At 42.0% G+C, this 26,836-nt stretch overlaps 1 protein-coding gene across 4 annotated transcripts in view; it reads right to left on the bottom strand.

Annotated features, from left to right (window-relative positions):
- The window catches only part of EGLN3 (egl-9 family hypoxia inducible factor 3), a 457,661-nt gene that overhangs the window by 23,355 nt on the left and 407,470 nt on the right, over nt 1-26,836 (bottom strand). For 2 of the 4 annotated variants that reach the window (XM_081547999.1, XM_081548000.1), the window contains one exon: nt 6,025-6,068. In XM_081547999.1, the coding sequence (XP_081404125.1) occupies nt 6,025-6,068 (44 nt within the window). Of the gene's footprint in view, nt 1-6,024; nt 6,069-8,232; nt 8,896-26,836 lie in introns of those variants that run through there. The other 2 variants (XM_081547998.1, XM_081548001.1) reach the window with 2 other exon arrangements.

Raw genomic sequence — 26,836 nt, 5'->3', positions numbered from 1 at the left:
TTCTAGCACTTCAGGGATCTGGAGGGAAGGAAAGCTGTCAGTGGGAGATTAAATGTAGAAAGGTCAGATAGGGTCAGAAGCGGAGAAACTTAAATAGCACACTAAGTTCACAGTGTAAGTGGTGGACAATGGGGAGAAAGCACTCTTGGGTTTTTTGATTTTTTTTGTTGAGCATGGAGACTGCAATGATTAGTGTTGGGTTGTATATTACTTAACACTCTAGCAAAACACATTAAAATGGACCACAAGGAGGACAAGAACCAAAGGCAGATGATTTCTGGTTAAAATAGGTATCTTTAAAAGACTTCCCTCCTCAAGGATTTCTACAATACTATGAAAGACAAAACTTAGGTTTTTTTAAAAAAAAGACAAAACTTAAGTATCTACAGTGAGCCTTCAAAAGCTAAAACAGCACAAAATAGCCAGATTTTAATAGCCAAGACTACTACATGTTCCTGACTGAACCTTCAATGTTTAAAACAGTTTTGTTTATCTACTTCAAAATAATCAGATTAACCTGCAAAACAATATCCATAGGAAAGTCATCCAAAAAAAAAAAAAAAGACTGACTGCCAACTTTGTGTTGGGTATTGAGATTTCTGAGTAATAGTCCCTCAGGTTTGACTAGACAGATGAGTAGAACTGGGAGGGGACGTGGAGGGAACGTGGAGGGAGGGGCACAGGAAGAATGTTCTCTGTGTCTTGAGAACACAAGCAAGCTCCCCACAAATGTCCAGACTGTTTCAAACAGTACAGTACATCTTTACTATTTCCAACCAATGCTCGAAAAGAAGAGTATTATCTTGAATACTTCAAAACAATTTTAATTTGCCCTAAGAAAACCAAAAATAGATGTCACTGACACCTGGAATCAAATTTTTCCATTTGTCTTCTTCCCACTGGCAAATAATCAAGACTACTTTCATATTCTTTGAATCTTTGTATTTTGGGATTATTTCTATATGGTAATAGCACTTGAGTTTCATTTTGGAAACAAAAATAAGAGTTGATATGAGATAGGTACATTTACTCCAGAATTTGAGAAACTGTGATCATTGCGTCCTCTAAAGAATGAAAAATTGATTTGACTAAAAATAAAACTACCATATGACCCAGCAATTCCCATCCTGGGTATATGTCCAAAGAAAATGAAAACACTAATTTAAAAAGATACATTAACCTCAATGTGTATAGCAGCGTTATTTACAACAGCCAAAATATGGAAGCAACCCAAGTGTCTATCGACAGATGAATGGATAAAGAAGATGTGGTACACAGATACAATGGAATACCGCTCAGCAATAAAAAAGAATGAAATTCTGCCATTTGCAGCAACCTGGATGGACTTGGAGGGCATTAGGCTAAGTGAGATAAATCAGATGGAAAAAGACAAATACTGTATGATATCACTTGTATGTGGAATCTGAGAAGTACAACAAATGAAGAAATATAACAAAAAAGAAGTTGATTACAAGACCAAGCTGCTCGTGAGACCAAGTGGTCACTAGTGAGGAGGAGGGGAGAGACAACATAGGGGTGAGAGAGTGGGAGGTACAAGCTACTGGTTGTAAGACAGGCTCCAGGCTGTACTGTACAACACAGGGAATATAGCCAATATTTTGTAGTAACTGTAAATGGAAAGTAACCTTTAAAAATCTTATAAATATAAAAAGTTAAAATTAAATTGGTTTGACTTAAGGAGGTATTAACATCGTACTGAACCTGGAGGACACTCAGTAAGTAGGAACAAAATGAATTCAGAACAAGACCTGAAAGCTTGCAATCAACAACTGCAAACTTATGTATCTGTAAGGCTGGGGTTGGGTGGGGCAGGGGGTAAAAAATATGACACTCGGTCACTACCAGTTCACCAAAAACAAGAATAGGAACTTGCCCACAAATCAATATCAAAAGATGATACAAAATTAAGGTAAGAGCCACATTGGTTTAAGATCAAAATAATCAAGAGAAAGAAGGTACAAATTCTACGTATAATGAACCAAGCTAACTAATCTTGCTTGGCAAACAGACACATAGCTCTGAATCTGAGCCAAAATAACGGCTCCTGGCAATCTGCCAAAGTCGAATTCGTTAGTCTGGCATCATAAAATGATTTGTCTGTCGAATTTACAATTCTAGTGTCTCTGGATTCAGCTATCCACTGGGCACCCCTGGCAGTTGCCCAGCAGAATACATCTGAACTATCATTACTGTCAGAACATGCACATTTGACAAACACTAGAGAAAAATGACACTCGTTTCTTAGAGCAATATTAGTTAACAGCTACAGAGTACTGCTATAAAGGAATTATCAAGTCTAGACCTATAATAATTAATGAAGAATTAGTAACCTTCTCTGTTGTGCTAACCTGCAAGCTGCTCCTTGGTGTTCAATAGACACAGGTCAAACTGTCATTTAATTTATTGGAGGCCACAAAGGTGAGTCAAAAGTAGAGGTCTTGCCAAACTGAGCAAACATGGTCCACAGGTGAGGTGTCCTCTGAACTTTAACCTCAAATGCCAGGATGCTAGGGTGCTTGGAGATGCTTCTCCGATGTGCTCTGCTCATTATGGGTTAAACTCCATCCCCAATTTTAAGCTCATCAGAGAAGTCTCCCAGACATGGAGCATTTTCAGGATAGAGTTGTAATAATATGCATCTGAATAATATCTGAAATTTTTCTAGCTAGAGTCTAGAATCAGGAAGGAAGTGAAGTCGCTCAGGCGTGTCCGACTCTTTGTGACCCCATGGACTGTAGTCTGTCAGCTTTCTCTGTCCATGGGATTTTGCAGGCAAGAATCCTGGAGTGGGTTGCCATTTCCTTCACCAGGGGATGTTCCCGACCTAAGGATTGAACCTGGGTCTCCCGCACTGCAGGCAGATTCTTTACTGTCTGAGCTACCAGGGAAGCCCAAAATCAGGAAAGAATTTACAAATTTTGCTTGAGCTGAGTAAAGTCAGAAAGGGAAATAGTTCATGACATCCAAAAGTTGAATGCACAGACAGGCTACGTAATTCCCACCTAAGTGTTATTCGCCATTTCCTCCTCCAGAGGCTCTTCCCAGATCGGGGATAAAACCCCTATCTTCTGCATTGGCAGGTCGGTTCTTTACCACTGAGCCAGCTGGGCTCCTTCTCATACCTCCCTGGGTGCAAAAAACTTTATCATTAAAATCCTAATAGTTTTGGTCACTTCATGTTTAGTAAATAGAGAAACTGGAGAAAGCTCAAAGAAGAGAAACAAAAATGACCCATCAGTGTAAAAGTGGCCTGTTAAACCAGAAAAAGAGATAGCAAAGTTGGTAACAACTATTTTACGCCACTCAACTTTCAGCTTACTTCTTTAGGTGCTTTTATCATCCCTTTCCATCTCCTTTCTCCCATCCACATACAGATGGACTGTAATGTAAGACATTTAATGATTTGTGAATGAATAAATTAAATTGATACTTCTTGATTTCCCGCTTCACTGCAAGCAGACAAGGCTGTGGTGGCCAGTGGCCCAAAATTGAACAATAGAAATGATAAAGGAAACATACATACACACCTTCTTTTCTGTGTTCCCAAGTGTCATTCAACAAAATACACAAAGAACTCTATGAAAACTCACCCTGTGGAGAAACTTGCTTCACTAAGGTTGTATTCTGTAAATTATTTTCTTCCTCCAAGAGCTAAGTGACTTTCAAATACAAAACCTTTTATAAGAATCCTCACATCCTTATAGAAAGATGTTTCCATGCTTTAAAATTTAGTGCCTCCTTCCCCTGAAATACCTCACTAACAGATAAATTTTTAAGATTTTAGTTGCAGAGACACCATGTATGATGTCTAGTCCCCAAACCCTGTCCTCTAAGAATTGCACCTCTTACAGGCCCTGGTAACCTGTATTTGTTATGTATGATTCCACATGCCCCCCTCAACCATCTGCCCCCAAGGCTGATGGATCCTCTGAGCCACAGTGAGACCATAATACTTTCTCTCAGGAAATGAAAAAGGGTTCCTAGAATGTTAGTCAAGTCTCTGTGGAGAACAAACTGAGGCTGAAATGGGCATTGTGAGGCAGCCATCTTGAGCCAACTGCATAGGAAATCAGTAAAAGCTGGATGGAAGGTAGAGACGGCAAGAAATAGTGTGCAAGGAGAGAAGCAAATACGAAGGCCATAGAGAGCCAGTGACAAGAACTAATACACCTGCTCTCCTGGATGTTAAGGACTTTCTGGTTCTCAGTTCATGGCTCCAGGCTTCTGTGAACCCCAACTGCATCTCCTGCACTTGGGTCCTGAGAGAGATTCTATTCTTTGAAATTCATTATCCCAGGTTTGCTTAAGGCAGTTTGCAACTGTAATAAGCTCCATCAAGTCATGAATATTCCTGACATCACAGAAGGAAGGGCCAAAACTGTCACTGCTCTAGCAGCGAAGGAACAAACCCACCATTTGTGATATATTTTTTGTTATCCACAACTTATGGTTGTTTCATCATTTCTCTGTACAGTTTCCAGGGGAGGACTGACCTGTTGATCCACAATACAAATCCCATAACCCCATCATCCAGAGCTACTCCAGTCGGGGACCCTAACAACCAACTTTGTTAATAAATGCGTCTCCCGCAAATAACAGTAGGAAAACATTAGCACGGCATTCCATTCTCTTTTTCAAATGTACTTAACAGACCCACTTCAATGTTTGGGTATTTTTCTTTTTTAAGCTGGAGAATTGATCAAGTGTAAGCCAGAGGACCCTACAACTCAAAAGTACAAGTGAATGTAAGCTCTAATGGGGCAGGCATGATGCCTGTCCACCTTTGTCTCCCTACCCCAACAAAATTCCCCATGCTGAGGGAATGAAAGGAGGGAATGTAGGAGCCTGAGTCAAAAGCAAACTCTAGGCTCAAACAGAACTGGGTCAGAATCCTAAATCTCCCCTTTTAACATTTATGAAGGCTCAGAACTCCGCTAAGAATTTTATGTTCATTATCTTATTTCATGCTTCTTCACCAATCCCCCCACCCCTCAAGCTGCAAGGTAGTATCTTTCACTTTACACTTGGTGAAAACTGAAACTTACCTATGGCCACAAGGTTAGTCAAGGTTAAGTCCAATCCCTAACCCCTGTCACAAACTGCATTCACTGCTGACTTCATCACCTTGGGCAGATGATTTAATCACTCAATTTGCCAAAGATTATGGTTCTAAAGACTAAGTCAGACAGATAGTGTCTGAAAAGTGCTTAGCCCAGTGCCAGATGGAACTAACTGCTCATTAAAAGGTAGTTATTATTATTAGAGTTATTAACTAGTGAGTCTACAGTGAGATACTTTAAACAGGACTCTGGGTTCTGTAAACTAAAGGTGCTCTGGAAGACAGCCACGTCCAAGATCTAGGCAGCCAAAGCAAGAGAAGCAAATTAGAACTAATATTTATCTTGGATATGGTCAAAATTATCCAAAAGGGAGTAACAGATAAGAAGTCTTTTCATGGCCTGAAAGCAATGATAGTACTTGAAGTTAGGGGGCACCATACTGCTATGTATCCTGGAAATGTCTTCCCTGGAGAGTCTTCAGCACCCCTGGATTTTTTTCTAACAAAGCAGAGGTACATAAATTTTGATCAGTAACAATTTTGTAGCAGGGAGGGGAAGGAACCCTTTAATATTTCTTTCCATATGCTTCCACAATTTCAATTTTAGGACTAGTATATATTCCTATTCTATTCCCAATGCCTCTAGTAATTCTTTCATCGAGATAAAAAGCATTATTACACTGTTCAATGACCTTTAAAAGCTCAGGGGAAAAAGTACTTAATCAGAATTGATAAGCATAACACGAATAAATTTCAAGTACCTAAAAAACAACTGGTCTAAAATACATAAATGTATCTATTGGCAATTATTGAAAATGGGTGATGGGAGCTCGTTACACTAGCCTCTCTACAGATATATGTTTGAAATTTTCCGTAATAAAAAGTTACAAATAAATGTTTAAAATAAATGTACAAATTCTTCCTTTTAAAAATTCAGTTCTTACCGAAAACCTGCTTTGCGGATGAAGCAGGAAACTGGGTCTGCACCCTGGGAAGCAGTAGGGTAAGGCATTCAGTTGAGAGAAGAGAAGTAAATAAGGTTAAATTAAGGTAGAACTGCTATAAATCATGTAAAAATGAAATGTGTTTCTACAAAGCTTCAATAATGAACTTCAAGTAAGAGGTTGAGGGGCCACAAGACATTACTAAGGAGACTTCTTTATACAAACAAACCAAACTTTTTTTTTTTCAGTATAATAATGGTTTGCCCAAGCTTGGTCTACATTTGGTTCTAGCTGGCCAGGGAATATTCCAGTTTACGGGTGATTATTCTAAAGAGCAGAAATAAAGAGCTTTGTGCCAAACAGCTAAAGGAAAGCTGAAAATCAAGGTGTGGACAGAGGTCTCTTCATTGGCCAAAAGATTAACTTTCTCTTTTCAATTCTGTCCCCTTCTGAAAGGGTTAACTGAAGTTTTGTTATACCCAGATGATAATCCATAATTGAAGAAGCATATCTAGAGATCTTTTTTCCCCCCCTTACTCAGAAGTACACAATGCTTTTCATTCAATTTGTGGAGTTAAATTCTAGCCTAAAACCCTACAACTGTCTGTTAAGTCAAACCTACAATAAAAACAAAAACAAAAAACTTTTAAATATGTTAGTGACCTCTTTCTATCAATTAATTCTGATATCTTGCTGAGCAAATTCCATTCCTATAATGCTGGGAGTGAATTTCATAACAACAAAATTTGAAAGAAACTTTGAAAAACTGAAGAGAAGCCATCTGCTGTTTCAGGTTGCAGCCACAAGCACCTCTACAGCACTGAGGCTAGCCAGACCCCTCCCCCATCCGAAAGGCTCAGTCATTTACAAAACAAGTGCAGAAACAAAATTAATCAAGACAAACGGTTCTCTAGTCCATCACCAAAATGATGGGACAGAAGTAAAGAGACACTTTACCGTAAATGTTCTACAGAGACCAGCTAACTGAGCTTTCCCTCAATCAAAGGTCAGGAAGCAGCATTTGCTTCTAAGATTTACTTTATTTGCATTCTATTACAAATAGTGTTTTCAGATAGTCTAACCATGTCCTCCTGGCTGGAAAGGTAACTGCAATCTCTTTCTCCCCTGTTCTACTTGATCAATCCAACCGCTTCCTTTCTATGCACTTTCAGTCTTCACCATTTGTCCTTTATAAAAAGTGTTCCTCTCAGCTTATGGGACAAATGAGACAACAAAGGTGTGTTTCGTTAATATCGCAGGAGCAATCTTAAATTGAAGAACACTGCATGCGGTGTCACAGAGTGGTCCATAGGTGAATGTTCACCTTCCTTTTCACACTAGTATGTTTTGCCTGTGTTAAAGTAAAACTTCTCTACAGCTCTAAGTGCCACTTGACGGGGTCTACAATAAAAGGAGTATAAATCACTCTCAGAACTACCCTGGAAAACTGGTTGGATTATCATTTGTAGAAAACACTTGAGTAGCTGGACTATCCCAGCATAATGTATATGCACCAACATTATGGTACTCTATGTTCCCATAGTTCTGCCAATCTACCTGTAAACGTTTCCAAGAAAAATTACCACCTAAGGAATGACTGCTGAGATGTGAACAAAAACATGGTTTCTTGCCAGAGGTACTTGACTACCCTCTCCTGATCACTCAACTGGTTGTTCTGAATGGATTTCCCCAGTAATTGACAGGAAAGGTAAGTGGTGGCTGGGGCTCAGCACCAGGAGAGAATTTTCACATCAACTGGATGATCAAACAGTGTCCTGGATGCAACAAGCCAAGGGCACCACTCAAAAGTGAGGATGAGCCTTACTCTTTCACAGATCAAATTCTCCTCACACTTGCCAGACTCCACAAACCAAATGCCACATTGTGAAATCACACCGTCTCTAGAATTCTCTAAAAGCGCTTTTGTTGTAATCCCCTCTGAACACAATGAAGGGCTGAAGGGCACTATTAAGTGACTTGAAAGCAGACACTTAAGATCATGAGTTCGAGCGTGTCTCAGATCACACATAACGTTTCTAATAACCTATGGAAACGTAAGGGGCGGGGGTGGGGGGCAGGCGGACTTCTTGCTTCTTGTTTAAAAACTAAAGTTCGATTGCAGCCCCGCCAAGGCGACAGACAACGGACTCCGAACGTCCCCGGTCTCCGCGGGCTGCAGCAGCGGCCGGGCGCCCGCGCGCGTCCTACCTTGGACCTTTCCTTGACGTAGTATTTGCCCAGCCGGCTCCCGCAATACAAGACCAGCCTGTCGATGAGGGACAGGAGGTAATTGATGGCCTCACAGCCTTCCTCGTTGCCCCCGATCCACGTGATCTGATCACCCCGCAGGTGCCGCTTGGAGACGCCGGCGCGGGGCCCTGCCAGCTGGCCGTCCCGCAGGGCCCCGTTGCAGTGCAGCTGCTTCACACGCTCCAGGACGCAGTCGCCCACCACCTCGCCCAGGAAGTTATCCAGGTAGCAGAAGCCGACCTCGTGCAGACAGGGCACGATGTACTCCAGGGCGATTTTCTCTAGATCCAGCCTCATGATATGTCCTAGGGGCATCCCGCCCGCAAAGCCGAGCTTGGGAACCCCCAGCGTGCAGAGAGAGACCTGCGTGTGCGCTCAGCCGAGGCGCGGGGATCGTGGCCCGGAGTTCAGCTAAGTGCGGCGGCCACGGTCCCCAAGCCACCGCGGCGCCAGGGAGAGGGGAAAGTTGCCCGCAACTCTGGGGAGGAGGGATCCCGTTTAGGGACCAGCGGGAGTTGTGCGAAGCTCCGCGACTCAGCGCCAGACTGGCCCAGTGAAGAGTCGGAGGGCCCCTTTTGGAAATGTGGAGCCACCACTGGTGCGGCGGCGGCGGCCCCAGGCGGGGAGAGGCTGAGGTCCAGCCCCTTAGCCGGCCCGACTACACGCGTCACGGGCCCCGCCCAGGCTCCGCCCCGGGACCGCCCCCGGGACAGCCCTTCTCCACAGTCCATCACCCGGCCGGGTTTATCCCTAGCTCCAGGATCCGGGCGAGCCCGGCGCTAGCCTGGCTTGTTTGTGACCAAGAGGGGAGTTGGAGAACAGACAGCATTTTTAGAATGCTATGGATTTGCCCAGTTTTGCATAAAATCCCATAACAAACTTGAAAACCTGGATCCCAACTCTGAAAATGTAAATGGGATTAACAGCAGTTCACTGCCACATTCTAGACCGGTCACTTCCTAGACTTTTGAATAAAATAATAAACCCAGAAACAAATATTTTAGCAGTGATCTCGTTCTAGCTTTTCTTGGTACTTTATTCACCTTTCCTCAGCTGTCTGGCCCAGGTCGGGAGGTTTGAGAGACTGGGAGGAATCCAATTTTAATTAAAATTAACAAGCATCTCCCAGACCCCTACTATATTCAAGGCCCGGGCGGCTCAGTGAAGGAAGGGTGTGAACAATGAAGAAATATTGGGTCATATTTCATACTGGAAATAATGTATTTTGATTTGGTGAATGTTTTGATCAATGTATCTTTCAAGCTTCTTACTAAAATATGATGTTCTGGAAGTCTGCCTTCAAAATTCACCACATGCTCATTCATGTTAACAGCCAACATAGGTATGTCCTTTAAGACTTTTTAGTTATCCAAAGGTAAGCTGATTACTTAATGGATTTTTAAAATTCTCTTTCCTACTGAACACCAGAGAACAGACTCAAGAGAAAAAGATTCATAAATTGCATGCAAAGCCATTTCTATATTTTAAATTTTACATCAGTTTGCACTTGGGTGCTTCATTTAAGTTGAACAAAAGAATGTACAGTTCTCACATTAAGTTGCAAGTTACAATAAATTTGTTGTTGTTGTTTAGTCACTAAGTCACATCCGACTCTGCAACCCCACGGACTGTAGCCCGCCAGGCTCCTCTGTCTATGGGATTTCCCAGGTAAGAACACTGGAGTGGGTTGCCATTTCCTTCTCCAGGGGATCTTCCCAATCTAGGAATCGAGCACCGCCCCACTCTCCCTTACCACAGAGCCACCAGGGAAGTCCTACAATACCTGTAAAACCTGTACATTCTTCTTCTCTCTTTTTTTTTCTTTTCACAAATGTTAACTGTATTTTTATCTTTTATTCAGTTTAAACAGAAAAAGAAAAAATAGTTCACTCATAAAAGTACAATTAACATTTGTGAAAAGAAAAAAGAAGAGTGTACAGGTTTTACAGGTATTGTTTATTTTGTATACAATCCCATATAGATTTTACACTTTTATTCTCCTGCTCACAGCCCTCTCTTTTCTTCATCCGAAAGGAGAAATATGAGAGGAAAAACAGAGCAAAGTCTGGGCCAGGAACTAAGAGCAGAATAGGAAAGGGATGCTGCTGCTACTGATGGAAAGCAGCCGACAGAAACACGCGGTCAGGTAAGAACTGAAGAATGTTCAAGAGGAGCAGTGAGAAACCCAGTGAAACTCCTACTTACACAGGGAAGAGGATCTCTGCCAGGGCAGCACTAAGTTGACACCGTTGGTATGACCTTCCAGCAGGAGATGCACCAACTGAGGTAATGGCTTGATTGGCCAGCCTCAAGGAGCTGCTGTCTAAATTCCCACACAGCTCCTGGATGACAAGAGCCCATCATTCTTGGACCCCCAGCACCTAGCACATAGTAGGGGCCTAATAAGTAGGTACTGGGAAACTGGTGTCTGACCCTGAGCCATGGCAACCTCCACATAGGCTTTGGGCAAGTTATCCAGCCGTGGAGGAGGACGTTCAGTTCTGCGAGCAGGAGACCTAAAGAGAAACCTGGGGCTGCTCATTTGCGGCAGGGACTAACATGAAGATGCAAACCAGAAGAGAGGAAGGCCATTTCCTCCACTGTGCTTAAACCTTGCCTAACCAGGATACCATGGGCCCTCCAGTGAGCTCCTTCAGGGGCATTATGGATAACAAGTGATCAGGAGAAGAGTGGTCTGAGGCTGCCTGAACATGGGCCCTGGTAAGCAGTGGCTGGAGGTTTTTTGCAGCTTTGGGGTTTGTTGTAGCCTCAGAAGTAGATATATTTGAATTTGAGGGGGAGGGGGAATGACAGATTTGGTAGCTGGCTGAAAATTTGCTACCTGAAGTTTCTTTGAAGATATACCTGACACTTCTAGGAATAATTAGGGAATTTACAGAGGACTAGAAATCCGCAGTAGAAGGTAGAGGACATGGTGGTCAGTGAAATACAGAAAAATACATCCGTACCTCCCAGAAGCAACTTGTTGATCCAGGGCTTTAAATCCCGGGACTGGGTAAGTTTGGCTCACTATTCAAATTGTATTTCTGTAATTTTAGAATAAATTTGTAACTAGTCCAGCTGTAACCAAAACAGCCCATGAGCAAGTTCTAGTGACTAAAATCTTGTTCTAGATTACTTTGGTTGCAAAGCATAGGCAGTTTAGAAAGGTATTCAATCCCTTGCCCCCATTCCTACTTGGCAAGGGCACCTATCAATCAATCAAAGGCCTCCTAATCAACTTGGGGCTGCCAGCATTGCATTTGGCAGAGGAGCCTGAGATACTGTGACTGGCAAAAAGCACAGTGTGTGATTACAGCGAGGGGTGCAGACAGGCTGGAGCCGTGCGCGGGCTCAGAGGAGTCTGAACATCAGAGTGGCAAACACCAAGATAATGGCTAAAGTGCGTTTGTTTTACTTATTTGTCCATTAATTTGTGTCATTATTGTAATGAATATTAAAACACTTTTCCAATTAATATCTAAAACAAATCAATTTCCCTGTAATTTAATTTCAACAACGTGGTCTTCCAGTATGTATCTGCAGTACAGAGGCAGGTATTTTTCAAACATGTAGATGAGAGAGGGTAAAAGAAGGAAGCTGAATTTCTTGGCTTTGGAATTTGAACTAGAAGGGATCTGAGTGGTCCAACTTCATTTTCCAACCAAAGTGGAAACCGGGGTCCAGAGGGCCTGGACATTAAGGGACTCTCCTAAGGAAGGAATCTCTGGTCAGTGGAAGAGGAAGCCTGGAATGTTTCTGTGTTCTCAACTACAAGAGAGCACTCTCTCTTATTCTCTTTATGTATGTATGTGGGATTTGTTTTGGGGTGGGGGGAGAGGGGATTAGGTGAAATCCACCAAAAATAGTGTACAATTCATTGGCATTTAGTATATTCACAATATTATGCAACCACCGCCTCTCTAGGTCCAAAACACTTTCAGCACTCCAAAAGAAAACCTTGCATCCCTTAAGCAATTACTCCCTGATTCCCTAGTGCCTGACAACCACCAATCTGCTTTTAGAATTTCTATGAATTCACCTTTTCTGGATATTCCCTACAAGTGGAATCACAAAATATGTGGCCTTGTATATCTGGCTGCTTTTACTTAGTATGTTTTCCAGATCCATCTATGTTGTACCATGGATCATTCCTTTTTATGGCTAATATTCCATTGTATGAATATATAATATTTATTTATCTATCATAAACTGATGGGCATTGGGGTTGTTTTCACCTTTTGGTTATTGTGAGCAATGCTGTTATAAACATGTGTGTGTAAGTATCTGAGTACTTGCTTTTAACATTTTTGGGCATACACCTAGGAGTGGAAATTGCTGAGTCATATGGGGCTTTCCTGGATGGTAAAGAATCTGCCTTCAACGCAGAAGACCTGGGTTCCATCCCTGAGTCGGGAAGATTCCCTGGAGAAGGGAATGGTTACCCATTCTAGTATTCTTGCCAGGAGAATCCCATGGACAGAGGAGCCTGGCAGGCTACAGTCCAAGGGGTGGCAAAGAATTGGACATGACTGAGCGACTAACACTATTTTTTTCCCACTTTCATGGTAATTCTACATTTAACTGTTTTGTGGAACTGCCATACTGTTTTTCACAGCAGCTGTGCCATTTTACATTTCTGCTGATAATTCGGGATGGTTCCATCACATCCTTTTTTATTTCTGATGAAAACCATCTACATTTCTTTCACTCCTTCAACGTCTTACTGTGCCAGAGTTTCCCTCCCTCCAAGATGGTATCTGAATATTCTTTTCTGTGTTTTGCCATGCCATATCATCAAGAGGTTTATCATTAAACTGAATGGATTTAGTGTGGGCAAGGATGATTTTATTTATTGATTTAGCAAATACTTTTTAACACTATATTCCAGGCACTGTTCTAAAAGTGTTACACTTTTAGCCAAGGAATTATTATTTTTGCCACTATGAAGATGACAAAAATGAGGCATAGAGAGGCTAAGGAGCTTGTCCAAGACCGCACAATGAGACACATAACAATGCCAGACAAAATCTAAGTGATTCCAAATGTGATAAGATCGGGGGTGGGGGAGTTATTTTGAGCCACTTGCTTGGCATAGCAATGTTTTTGCCCTTTGTTGTTCAGTTGCTAAATCATGTCCAACTCTTTCATGACCCCTTGGACTGTAGCATGCCAGGCTCTTCTCTAAGTACTCTTTTTTGTTGTAAGTCTTAATTATAGCATTTTCACCTGCAATGACAATTTTAACTCTTGGTTTCCTTATTGATACTTGGTGTAGAGGAAGATAAGCAAAAATCTTAGCATGAATTATTTAGCCGACGACACTGAGAGAAATCTTCCAAGCTACAAATTAGGATTTGCTCCTTGCATGAGTGCTAAGTCACTTCAGTCGTGTCCAACTCTGTGCAACCCTATGGACTGCACCCTGTGAGGCTCCTCTGTCCGTGGGATTCTCCAGATAAGAATTCTGGAGTCGGTTGCCTTGCCCTCCTCCAGGGGATCTTCCTGACCCAGGGATAGAACCCATGTCTCTTACATCTAATCTGCATTGGCAGGTGGGTTCTTTCCAACTAGCACCACCTGGGAAGCCCTTGCTCCATTCCAATTATAGCCCAGTGTTTCCAAGAATCCCATGTAAATTCAGTGAGAGTGCTGAGAGTAGTCATGGGAAATGAGCCACACCTCAGTCCACTGGGTTGTGTGATTCACCCCTCAGGACACAGGATGTACATTTCATTTAAATGGAGTTAGTGAGCTCCTAAAGGGAACTTGTGCTTGAACTCACAGCTATGAATTGGGTTGAGAAAGAGATGCATCTGATTATGTCCCATTCCCTGTGGAGTCCAGCCATCCTACCTACGCCTTTCCAGGTCTAAGGGGATGGCAAAGAAAGCAACTTTCTATATCGGTTCTTAATAATTTCTAAGCATATGGACAAGTTTAAGCCTCTCTCATTTGCTCTTTGATAATTCTGCTGTGTGCAGGTTCTGGGAAGTGCAACGTATTTGGAATATTCATTAGTATTTTCCAATTCAACTCTTGTTTAAGTTAAAAATGTCTAAAAAGCATTTGCTCTGGCGAAAAACATGGCATCAATCATAAAAATACAGTGTGAAATTTATATTAGCATGGAATATTTTAAAGAATTTAACTTTGCTTAATTTTATAAAGCTTTTTCCAAAGGTGCTTCCATTCAGTAGAATTTCACATCTTAATGTGTTGTATTTAAAATAACCTTATTTTAGAATAGGTTTCCTTGGTGGCTCAGAGGTAAAGATCTGCCTGCCAATGCAGGAGACATATGTTCAATCCCTGAGTCGGGAAGATCCCCTGGAGAAAGAAATGGCAACCCACTCCAGTATTCTTGCCTGGAGGGTTCCATGGGCAGAGAAGCCTGGTGGGCTACAGTCCATAGGGTCACACAGAGAATAGTTTTAGATTCACAGGCAAGTTGTGAAGATTTACACACAGTTCCCATAGGCTCAAACCCAATTTCCCCACTGACATCAGATATTAGTATGGTATGTTTGTCACAATTTATGAATCTATATTGAGACATTGTTATTAACCAAAGTCCTTATCATGTGAAGATTTCTTCTGTTTTTACCGAATGGCCTTTTTCTTTTCCAGGATGCTGTTGAATTGTATAGTAGTTGAAACTAGTTCAGAGTGATTTTAGGAAAGTATATACCAAATCTGTCTTTTCAGTTCTTTAGCACCTGCAGAAACTTCCAGTTTCCCCAGGGTAGGAAGGAATGGGTACCTACAGAAGATGGATTCCTCCCATCCTGGGTTGGCCCACTGTCGAGCCCGTTACAGTGGCTGAGGCTTGGTGGCACAATCAGGAGGCCTCTCTGTACAGCCAGAAGTCTGGGGGTTCAGGAGGCTGATCCCCTGCCCTGTTCTGACCTGGCAGTGGGAGGAAGGAGCATTAAAAGACTCAGTGTCCTGGGGTTCACTGGTAAAACATATTTAACCTCCCCAGCTCCAGAGGCGAGCCTGATTGATCTAAGGCAGTAGGTCTCAGACATAAGTAATCCACCAGAACCAGCGACAAACGTGTTAAAACACAAACTTTTGGCTCTCTAGAGTTTCAAATTCAGTAGGCATGGATGAGGCCCAAGAATCTGCATCTCTGACAGGTCCCAGGAGCTATTTCTGCTGGTCGGTTGGGGTGAGGGTGTGTGCATCACACTTTGTGGCCCACCTTCCCCAGTCAGTTCATGGCATTACCCTGGTGACTGCTGGTCTAGGGGTGGGCAGGTGACCTAACCCAGTGGCTCTCTGCTCTGGCTCTCCATTAGAATCAGCTGGGAGCTTCTAAAAATGACCTCCAGCTGGGCCCCACCCCCGACTAATAAACATTTCTAGTGAAAAGGCCTAGGTATTGCAGTTTCAAAGATAAAATAGCAAATAAATAATATATCATCATCATCAATTAATAAATAAGTGACACAGCACTCTTGGTGATTTTAACTTGCAGCAGTACTGAGAACCACTGATCTGCTTGAAAGGAATTCATATTCCTTTCAGGGAAGATGACTTGCTGAACATGGGAAAGGGAACAGGCAGCTCCGTGGCCTCTGACAGCCGTCTCGTCACCATGAAGGGAGCCAGGCTTGGGAGGAAGCCAACACAGAGGAAGGCAGAATAGAGTGTGGAAAGAACTTGGGACCTTGGTGACATCACAGAGCAGTTTATCTTACTATTCCAGGAGTCTGTCCTACCTCTGGACTTCCAGTTATTTGAGATAATGCATTTCCTCATTTCTAAAGCCGACTTAAAGTCACGGTTTTCAGCTACTCGCTGTCAAAAAGATAACACCAGAGAAATGGTCACCTTGTAGCCATAATAAATAGTGCACACTTTTTTTTTTACTTACTTTAGGCTGTGCTAGGTCTTCATTGTTGTATGGGCTTTTCTCCAGTGGCACTGAGCAGGGGCTACTCTCTAGTTGGAGTGTGCGGGCTTCTCGTTGCAGTTGCAGAGCACAGGCTCTAGGGCACTCAGGCCTCAGTAGTTGCAGCTCCTGGGTTGTAGAGCACAGGCTCAGCAGTTGTGGCACACAGGCTTAGTTGTTCCGTGGCTTGTAGGATCTTCCCAGAGCTGGGATCGAACCTGTACTAGTTCCCTGACCAGGGATTGAACCTGGGCCCCCTGTGTTGGGAGTGTTGAGAGCGCTGAGTCTTAGCCACTGGGCCACCAGGGAAGTCCTGAAATATATATATTTTTATAAAATACAGATTGTTTTTCCCACTTAAAACAAATCTTTAGTTCTTCCATGTACTGGTCATTGGCTTGTGGGTGTTAAATATAGTCCCTGCCATCCTGTGTGCTGGTCAGTTGGAGGTGGCTGGGATCCTGTGAATTGCATCTCCCAGACTCCCTTGCCAGCTGGCCCAGTTAAATGCTGCCAGTGGGAAGCACTGGTGGGAAACCAGATGAAAGGAGGGAAGGAGAGACCTTCCATTTTAAAAAAAGCTTCTGACAGTGACTGGCAGTGCCCTCAGTAGTTCCAGCAATAGCATCTCTGGATGGGACAGTGGCCAGTGCCAACAGCATCAGCGGCTTTCTGCAGTGTTAGATGCCAGATACTCCCGGGCTCTGAAAACATTGCCATCGCTCTGTTTCATCTTCAGCCTTTGGAGTGGTCCAAGACTTCGCACAGATGCTTATCTCTAGGTTACCACATCTTCCCTTTTTGGTGGCTCCAACCTTTCCACACATTTGTAACTCATTCCTTAGGTTAAATTCCCTCCACATGAAATACCTAGAATGGTTTCTGTTTTCCCAGCTGGACACTGAAACACTGACTGATATGTGTAATATCAGTTCCCACACTGGATTCACAACAATGCCTCTTAATTTGACTGCCAAGTTGTAACTCCAAATTTTCCTCTTCTCCCTGTCTCACCACCACAACTGCCATCATTTCCCAAGTGGATTGCTGCAACAGCCTTCTCTTGGGGCTCCCACTTGCCACTTGTCCCACATCAATCCATTCTTTACACAGAACCTGGAGCAATTTTCCTTCTTAAATAAGGTGGCATCACTCTGCTTTGTAAAATCTCTGCACTTAAGATCCAAACTCATTAATGTGGCCCAGGAACCCCCAGGAACCAGTTAGTTGTCCCTCATCTTCTTCACCCACCGTGATCCAGTCACACAACTTTTTTTTGCTGTTCTTGAAACAAGCCAAGCTCTCTTTTCTACCTTAGTAATGCTGCATATGCAGTATCTTCACCTTGGAATACACTTTTCCTTGCCCTCCATAAAGGAAGCTTCTCATCACTTCCTCCATGTTATTTCTTCCGAAAGGCCTTCTATCACCCAAACAAGAGGAGGCATCGCCCATCTCAGCTTCCTGTTTATTTCCTTTCTGGTGCCTATCAAAACTTGACTGTGTTTTTTTTTTTGGTTTGAATCTGTTTTACATCTATTCCTCCCAGGAGTCTGAGGGCAGGAATGGATTCACCACAGGAACCCTAAGTGCCCAAAACAATGCCTGACATAAGTCAGATGTTCACCATATCCTGAATGAATGCACTGCATACTTAACTGTTTCTAGATTCATGCACAGAACTTAAGGAAATCTAATTTTCTCAATATATGTGGTTATATATTGTGTATATATGTATATACATACATAGCCACATATATTTAAACCTAACTTCATTGCTTGATTTATGTGATTGGAATCTTTCTGTCAGGCTGGTTTACTCCCCACCTTCCTCAAAATTTCTCCAAACTCCCCCAGCAGCAGCAGGTGTTTGACAACTGGCAAAAAGGAGACAAACTGAAAGTGAATACCCAGGCAATTTATAGAAGATAAGAACTGTTTAGAGGCTTCTTGCCTCCAGAACACTGATAGGCTTCAAGAATGATCCAGGAATTCCCAATGGCATATTGCCATTTTCCCACTAAACGTGAAGTGAATAGTAGCTGTGTGTCATGTCACATCAGAGGCCAGAAGAGCCAGGGAGAGGAAACAATTCTGGACTTAGGATGGCTGGTCCCAGCATCTGAGGGGTGCCTCAAGGGCCGAGGTAACTAGACTTGATGAGGACAGGGAGATGGACAAGATGGATGGAGACACCTGGACATTAGCTGCGGGGGTTGGTCTTCAACTGACAGTGTGAGTGGTTCTGAAGCCGTAAGGAGAAGTTAGGACGTACGTGGGAAGGGCTCTACAGCACTGGGGACTTGCAGTTGAACACAGAATAGTAGTGAATCTCAAAGGAGTGAGCAAATCAGAATCAGCTGGGGAACTTGATTTACAATGTTGCTTTAGTTGTTGGTGTACATAGCAAAGTGATTCAGACATATATCTATATCTATCTATTCTTTTTCAGATTCTTTGCATTATGCTGCTGCTGCTGCTGCTAAGTCGCTTCAGTCGTGTCCGACTCTGTGCGACCCCATGGACGGCAGGTCACCAGGCTCCTCCATCCATGGGATTATTACAAAATATTGAATATAATTCCCCTGTGCTATACAGTAGATCCTTGTTGTTTATTTTTTATATAGTAGCCACCTTTGGAACTTTTTCACACTCTCAACCTTGATCCATGCCCATATTACTGAAACATATTAATGTTGGTTGCTCAGTCATGTCTGACTCTTTGAAACCCCCATGGACTGTACCCCGTCAGGCTCCTCTGTCCATGGAATTCTCCAGGCAAGAATACTGCAGTAGGTAGCCATTCCCTTCTCCAGGGGATCTTCCCGACCCAGGGATCAAACCTGGGTCTCCTGCAATGCAGGCAGATTCCCCACCCAACCCTATATCCCTCCATATCCCTCTCCCGCTCGCATCACCGTGGAGCAAACCTGTGTCACTGCAGGAGTGTGTCTTGTTTCCTCAGTGAGTTGCAGGGGGAATACCCTGGTTTTGTTAGGCCTGAAGCTGATACAAGTTTAGGGGCCCTCTTTAAGAAAAAATAAATTAAAAATATCTGCAAGCCAATACAAAATACAATCAATGCGTCACAGATCTGCCTTTTTCTTGTTAATAACCACATATTATTTCACTGTATGAATGCACTGTAATTGATTTATCCACTTCCCAACTGATTGATCCATAGGTATTTTCCAGCCTCTTGCTATTACATGCAGCAGTGTCATGAGTACCTTTGTACCCAAATCTATTCCCACACTGAGAAGCATACCTGTGGGGCAAATTACTAGGAGTAAAAATCACTGGGTAAAAGGGTTTGCACATTTGTAATTTTGATAAATATTATCAAATCACCCTCTATAAAAATTGTTCCAGTTTACACTCTTACCAGCAGGATATGAGGGTTACTGTTTGCATAACTGTTTGCATAATTGCCAATATTATTTTTGTTTAATCTTTGCCAATCTGATAGATACAAAAATATCTCTTTCATTCTTTTTTTTTTTTAACCAAAGGTGAGTTTGAGTACTTTTTTACATGTTTGAGCAACATATGTGGGGGCTTGCTTGGTGAACTGTTCATATCTTTTGCCCATTTTTTTTCACATTAGACCAATAGCCCCTTTGATTTTTTTAGGAAAAGCCTTTGTATTTTCAGGAAATCAGTCATATCATAGCTAATATGCAAATACTTTCCCAGGTTTTTTCTACTTTTGACTTGGCCTAGGGGTGCTTTGTCATCAGAGGTGTTTTTTCTCTTTTTTCGCTGTCATCAAATTTAACCTCCCAAGAGGGAGCTATTTTAGCTATTCTGGTAGGGAAGGTTACTCTAGCAAGGTGGCACTTGAGCTGAAACCTAAATTTCATGCAGAGAGCAGGAGACAGAGCCCTGGTCAGAAGGTTCTCAGGCAGGAACGTGGTTGATGTATTAGCAATGAAAGGAGTCCCAGCAAACTGAGCTGAAGAAGGAAATAGCACACAATGAAGTTCAAGAACAAGACAGGCCCAGACAGTGATGGCTGTGAAGGCCAGGGAAGGAGGTGTGGCTTACTTTAGGGCCCAGAAGGGAACCGAAACCAATAGAAAAAATGATAGGAAGGCAATTTTAAATTCTACATTATTAGATGAACATTCTAATAATTACTATTGTCCAGCATGGAATCGGCTCCAAGAATATTTATGGGTGAGTTTCCTGTCTCTGGAATTTTTTAGGCATAAGTGTAACACACCTAGATGCAAACACTGTAGAGGAAATTTAAGTATTAGATGGGAGTTTGACTAGGTGACATTCATCGTATAGACTCTTGCTTTATTTTTTTTAATTAACTTATTTATTTTAATTGGAGGCGAATTACTTTACCATATTGTGGTGGTTTTTGCCATACATTGACATGAATCAGCCGCGGGTATATGTGGTCCCCCATCCCAACCCCCCCCCACCTCCCTCCCCATCCCATCCCTCTGGGTGGTCCCAGTGCACCAGCTTTGAGTGTCCTGTTTCACACATCGAATTGGACTGGTCATCTGTTTCACATATGGTAATATACATGTTTCAATGCTATTCTCTCAAATCATCCCACCCTCGCCTTCCCCCACAGAATCCAAAAGTCTGTTCTTTATATCTGTGTCTCTTTTGCTGTCTCACCTATAGGGTCATCGTTACCATCTTTCCAAATTCCATATATATGCATTAATATACTGTATTGGTGTTTTTCTTTCTGACTTCTTTTGACTTTTCTCATGACTTCTCTCTCTTCCTGTTTTCTTAAATCCCCTTTCCTTTCTTCCTTCTTTCCTCCCTTTTACTTTCTTCCTTCCTTTCTCTTTCTCCTTTTCTTCTTTCTTTTCTTTCTCTTCTACTTCCTTTCCTTCCTCCCTTCTTTCTTTCCATTATCTTCTCCCATGTGACAGTACTGCCAATGGTTTATTCTTGGCTCCACTGGTAGCATTAAAGGCCACAGTGACAAATAACTTTCTATTTCCAGTGACACCTGTTTACAGTTATGCCTCACATGGACCTGGCACTGGAACTTTCTTTGACCCAGGAGCCCCTGAGGACAAGAAACACATCTTTTCCCTCCTGTATTGTATCCTGGTGCAGAGACATGGACCTACTCGGTGCTCAATAAACAGGTGATGTTACTATGCCTTCATAGGCTATGTCTGCAAAATGACTGAGTGCAGATTGTACACTTTCCCCCTGACAGTTGAGATCTGGGAACAAGGAGGACAGAGATGGGCTTGAGAAGGCAAGGCATGAAACAGATTTGAGAGCCTTGCCTATAAATGAGGTAAAGCCACCACTGTGGATGGGATCGCTAAGTCCGAATGCCAGGGAGAAGGTACGGAGGGATAAGAAAAGAGAGAAGACACCCCTGAGATTTCTAGCCTAGGAACACTTTCAAAGTTTTAGGCAGACGATGTCACATAACACCAGATTTGGAGAGGGGCCAAGATAGGAGGTAACACTGGGATGAGAAGGAAGAAAAGAAAAAGAGGGCGGAGCAGGTTGTTCTCAGAACCTGGCACCAGAACTGAGCCAACTCATTGGTGGACCTAGAGGAAGAGGGGTCAGAGGCGTTTACATTGAGCCAGTGCCTCTGCTAAGAAGGCCAGAAACCACTAAGGCCTTTACATATTTTGCTTCATTTAATTTCACAGCAGCTCTGCAAATTACAAATTATTATTCTCGTTTTATAGTTGTGGAAACTGAGGTTCGGAAAAGTGACTTCCCCAAAGTCACACAGTTGGTGAGTGATGGAGCTGGGATTTATGCCCAGTTCGATTACCAGGCCTCACTCCTTCCAAATCATCAAAATAGAAGTGAGTTTCCCCTACTACTGCAAGCCATTGGCTGGACAGCCCAAGAAGAGTCCAGGAGGTCTCCAAGGGAGGGTAGGAGGTGCCCTCCGCCAGGGGGAACTGGGCTGGCAGATGTGCTTTGCTCTTGGCAAAAGGAAAAGAAGAATGCAGTTACCACCATGTTCTCAGCTTCTCTCTACAACCAGGTCAACAATGTGTTTGTTCTAGAGCCGTGTTTAATCCAAATAACAGCTTAGTTTGTTTCCTCAAAGGAAGACAGCAACATGCTTCGTTTAGAGGCACTGATTTCTTTCCAATTTCTTATTCCCCTGGTGTCACATTTTCTCGAAACATCTCTCATCCATACACAGCAACCAACGCAAATTTGGAATTGGGATCCTACACAGAAGGAAAACACCCGCTAGGAAAATAAACCCCCAAATCCTTTTTTTTTTTTTTAAATCCTTTTTTATTACATGGATTTAGTTGGAGATGGGAGAGGTCCTGCTTCCAAGACACTGCAGTACAATTAGGCACACAGGCATAAAGCATCCTAAATTATATGATTTACTCACTAACTTACTTTATAAAATCTAGTTTAGCCTGGTCATAAGACAATCGCCTCATGTATAAAATTACCTAGAATTTAGTACATTTTTTGAGTTGCTCAAATTTTTTTAGCTCACAATTATTATTATCTGTCCTTTGACACTGATTTTAATAATGGACAGTTCACTGAACCCAGGTGTTTGGAACTTTGGTGGTACAGGTCCTTTCAATGAGCCTTGATACTTGGTTAAGTAATGTGTGATATCTCATGCAAGTAGGTTTCCTTAAGACAAACCACTCTTGAAAACAAGTTAGAAGTTTTTGTCTTTAATTTCTGTTTTAGACATGTTATAAACATGCAAATTTATTTCCCAGTTGATTCAATCTGCCATCTCTAAATCTTTAGGGAGAATTACAGAAATGGAGATAAAATCTTGGTAATTTATTCAATTTTATCACTTCTACTGATCCCATAAAAAGACTCCATCTGTCAAATTATCCTTTCTTTGAAAAAAAAAACAAAACAAAAATCCTTTTATAATTTTCTTTATATGGGTATGTTGAAAACGAGTAGTTTAAGTATCTGTGTCATGAAAACTATTGACGTTCCAATAAAATCTGTTCTTTCTAAATTATCTGTTCTTTAGCCTGTTTTGAGAGGAAACTTCAGCTTCTATCATTTGTTTATAATTTGCTTGTGCAGCTTGGGATTTATTGCTTCGGGTGAATATATTATGGCATGTTTGGGAAGCATAGAATAAAATATTCTTATGTTAACACATTCTGTGATTTGGATGCCAATCTATAATCAGTACGTCTTTCTTTTTAAAATTTCTGCTGTCTTGGTTTTATTGAAAGCACAAATAGTGAGCATAAAAAAAAAAGAGAGAGAGAAACCTAGCTGAATCCCATCTTTTACCATATATTTTAAATCTTGTTTCTGTAATCACAGGCTGTGTGCATACCAATGTACCTGAACATCTGAGCCCCATTAGAGAAACACCCCAACAACTGGCAGGAATTTTCTGATTTCTAATCTCAATTGGACCTTCCTCATATTAATCTTTGGTCAGCTCTCTCATCCTCTCAATGACTGTTTCAGAGCTTCACTTTTCTCTTAAGGTCCCACCTAGGACTGTGAGACAAAATACAGAATACCCAATTAAAATGGAATTTTAGATAAACAATGAATACATTTTAGTGTTAAGTGTGTTCCATGCAATATTTACTATGTCCCCATTTTTATTTGCTAAACCTGACAAACCCTACTACTCCTAAAATCTCTTCCTCCCTCTCGTAGCCAACTCTGTCTCATGGTAAAATCTGAAGTCATTAGCAGGAACTCCCTCAACTTCCTGTCATCTCCTCTTTGGATTCACCTACTTTAAGACACACCCTCACCTCTCTCTCCCCCACCTCGGTGAATTGCTATTCAAGATCACCCCCCTGGGAATTCCCTGGTAGTCCAGTGGTTTAGGACGCAGTGAGTCATTTCAGGGGGTCCAGGTTTGATGCCTGGTTGGGGAACTAAGATCCTGCAAGCTGCACAACACAAACAACAACAACAAAAATGACCACCCTCCTTCCCCAGCCATCTCCCATCTCCCCATCTCCAATGTGAGAGGTCCCGACCCTAAAGAGCTGAGCCAGCAGCTGTCCTACAGGACGAAGGCATCTTACAGAGCACTGGATGCCTGTGTTTAATGGAGAAGCAGGTTTGAAATGCTGAGAGCCAGAAGCTAGTCTGGCTGAACTGTATAGCTCATATAGAAAAGTAATCTGATGGTTTCTCTAGGTTCAACATCAACCTTAAACACTTACATGGCATTATCAATAATCTTTGTGATGCTGGAAAAAAACTTTCTGAACTATCAATTTTTGAAAGTTTAAATAACTATACTAGAGGAAAGAGTGAATTACCTTTCTATCTACTCTATGGAAAACTGTTATTACAAAACCACTGTCACATTCAGTTCAGTCACTCAGTCATGTCTGACTCTTTGCGACCCCATGGACTACAGCACGCCAGGCCTTCCTGTCCATCACCAACTCCCAGAGCGTACTCAAACTCATGTCCATTGAGTCGGTGATGCCATCCAACTATCTCATCCTCTGTCATCCCCTTCTCCTCCCGCCTTCAATCTTTCCCAGCATCCGGATCTTTTCCAGTGAGTCAGTTCCTCGCATCAGGTGGCCAAAGTATTGGAGTTTCAACTTCAGCATCAATCCTTCCAATAACTATTCAGGAGTGATTAAAATCTATGATATCAAAAATTTAGAGGAAAGTATTCTAGAGGAATTTAAAAGAATTAATTAATTTTTAAAATTATATGACCTTCTAGATTTTGTGATATCTGTGGTATTTAACCTAAAAATATTGTAACTGTCAATTCTTTTCTCATTCTAAATAAATATTTGTTCTTGTAACTTATTTTGTATTTATAACTTCATACTTCCTACAAAATTTATGATTTTATAAAGATGGTCTCCACTATTCTGTGGACTTCAAGGTTCCATCTAAACCTGGATCCATCCCTGTGTGAAGGAGCCCCAGACGAGGAAGTGTAACTGAGTCATCATCAAGCAAGGTAAAAAATTCACAGAGTTCACAGGTGGAAAGGGGAACAGACAAAGGATCTAGAAAATCCCTTGAGAGAAACAAGCAGCAAATCTGATAAATTCTAGAAAGGAAAGGCAGCCAGAAACTGCCTTTGCCAGTTCTTGACACATTCCTGGAGTTCTCCTCCCTGACAAGTCAGGGTCAGTTTGAGAGAAATGGCTCCTCTTCCTTGACTCAGCCTTTAAGCCACGTTCTTCAGGATTCCTTCCCTCCTTGCCTGGTCTCATCTATTCCCATGTGTCTAATCAACATCTAGAATCTAATGGCTGTCAACTTTCTATCTCTCAGTCTCGCCTCTCTCAAGCTTCACTCTCACAAGGAACTCTTCTGAGCATGTTCCCAGCTCACCGAGACCCCTTGAGCTCCCATTTTGAGCAGTGTGTTCCTGATTTCTGGCCACAGTCAGTTGGGTCATGGCAGTCATCTGACCCAGGCTGGGCCAGTCAGAATCTCCTTTTCTAACAACCGGGAAAAAGACAGCAAAAAAGTCACTGACTTTCCTTCTCCAGAGAGCTGGTGAAAAGGGTAAGGGCAAGCCTCTCCCACAGCAGAGAACCAGGAGAGCAGCACGCAGGGAAAGAAACAGCTGATGCTCAAGATGAAGCAGAGAGCATCCCCAGTGAGAGCGGTTGCCCAGCTTCTTAGGTCTTTGTGTCAAGAACCCCAGGACACCATTGACAAGACACCTCTGTATTCCCATAACACATTTCCCATTTTAGCTTCAGAGTGTGAACTGATTTCTGATACTTTTAACAAGAAAGCTATTTATAACTGGCTGTTACGTTAGAGCTGTTACAGCTTCTAGGTCATTCCACAAACTCAGATTAATCAGCTCAAATGAATTAACAAAGAGAATTCTCCTTTCCAGACAGAGGAAATCTTGTAGGACTCATTTCAGGACATTTGCAAATTTTTTTTCCAGGTAGAATTTTTGAAGATCACTTCAATATGATTTGAGAAAACTTTATTGTTAAATATCATATCAGCTTTACTACAGTCATTTGGATCACAGGCCAGCTGTTTCTTTGTAGACATATAACTTCATGTAAATTGAATTTTCCTATAGGAGAGTAAGCTTATTCCAACTTCTCTAGAGTGGTAGAATGAACTTCAAATTAGTAAAAACTTATCCTCGTGAGTTTTACCAATAATAATTATAGGGAATATCTTTTTAGCAGGGTAAAATATATGGAATATATGCAAAAAAGCCTTTATTTGAATTTTTAAAGAACTGCCATAACCTCACAATGCAATAACATGGTATTGTTTTGATCACCATCATTTAAAACGACAGCACAAGTACATCTTAAAGAACTTAAGAATGTGCAGGAAAACTGACTCCCATAAGTGTAAAATGTGTAGTAAAATTGTTACTCTCAAAAATTTTCAGGGAAGAGAAACATTTAAAATATTTGTTACAAGATGTCTATGCTAGAATAGTTAATTGCACCATTGTCTACAAACTGGAAACAATCTCAATGTCCAAAAACAGGATGTTGGTTAAGTTATAAGATTCTATGTAGCTATTAAAAATGATGATGCAGGTTTATAATTGTAAGGGAAGGGACAAGTGCCAGTTAGATGGAACCACATCTCTGGTGTAAATGTGTCAGCCAGGAGATACCACTGTACCAAGTTCACAAATTGGCTGAAGATTCTTTCAGATGTTCCTGACTTTCCCAGCCCTTTGGTTGT

This window comes from Giraffa tippelskirchi, chromosome 12 (assembly GCF_054371585.1).
Source record: "Giraffa tippelskirchi isolate mGirTip1 chromosome 12, T2T-mGirTip1v1.2.pri, whole genome shotgun sequence".
Taxonomy (NCBI): Eukaryota; Metazoa; Chordata; class Mammalia; order Artiodactyla; family Giraffidae; genus Giraffa; species Giraffa tippelskirchi.
The sequence above is the reverse complement of the archived record's forward strand: the minus strand, read 5'-3'. Positions and strand labels throughout refer to the sequence as shown.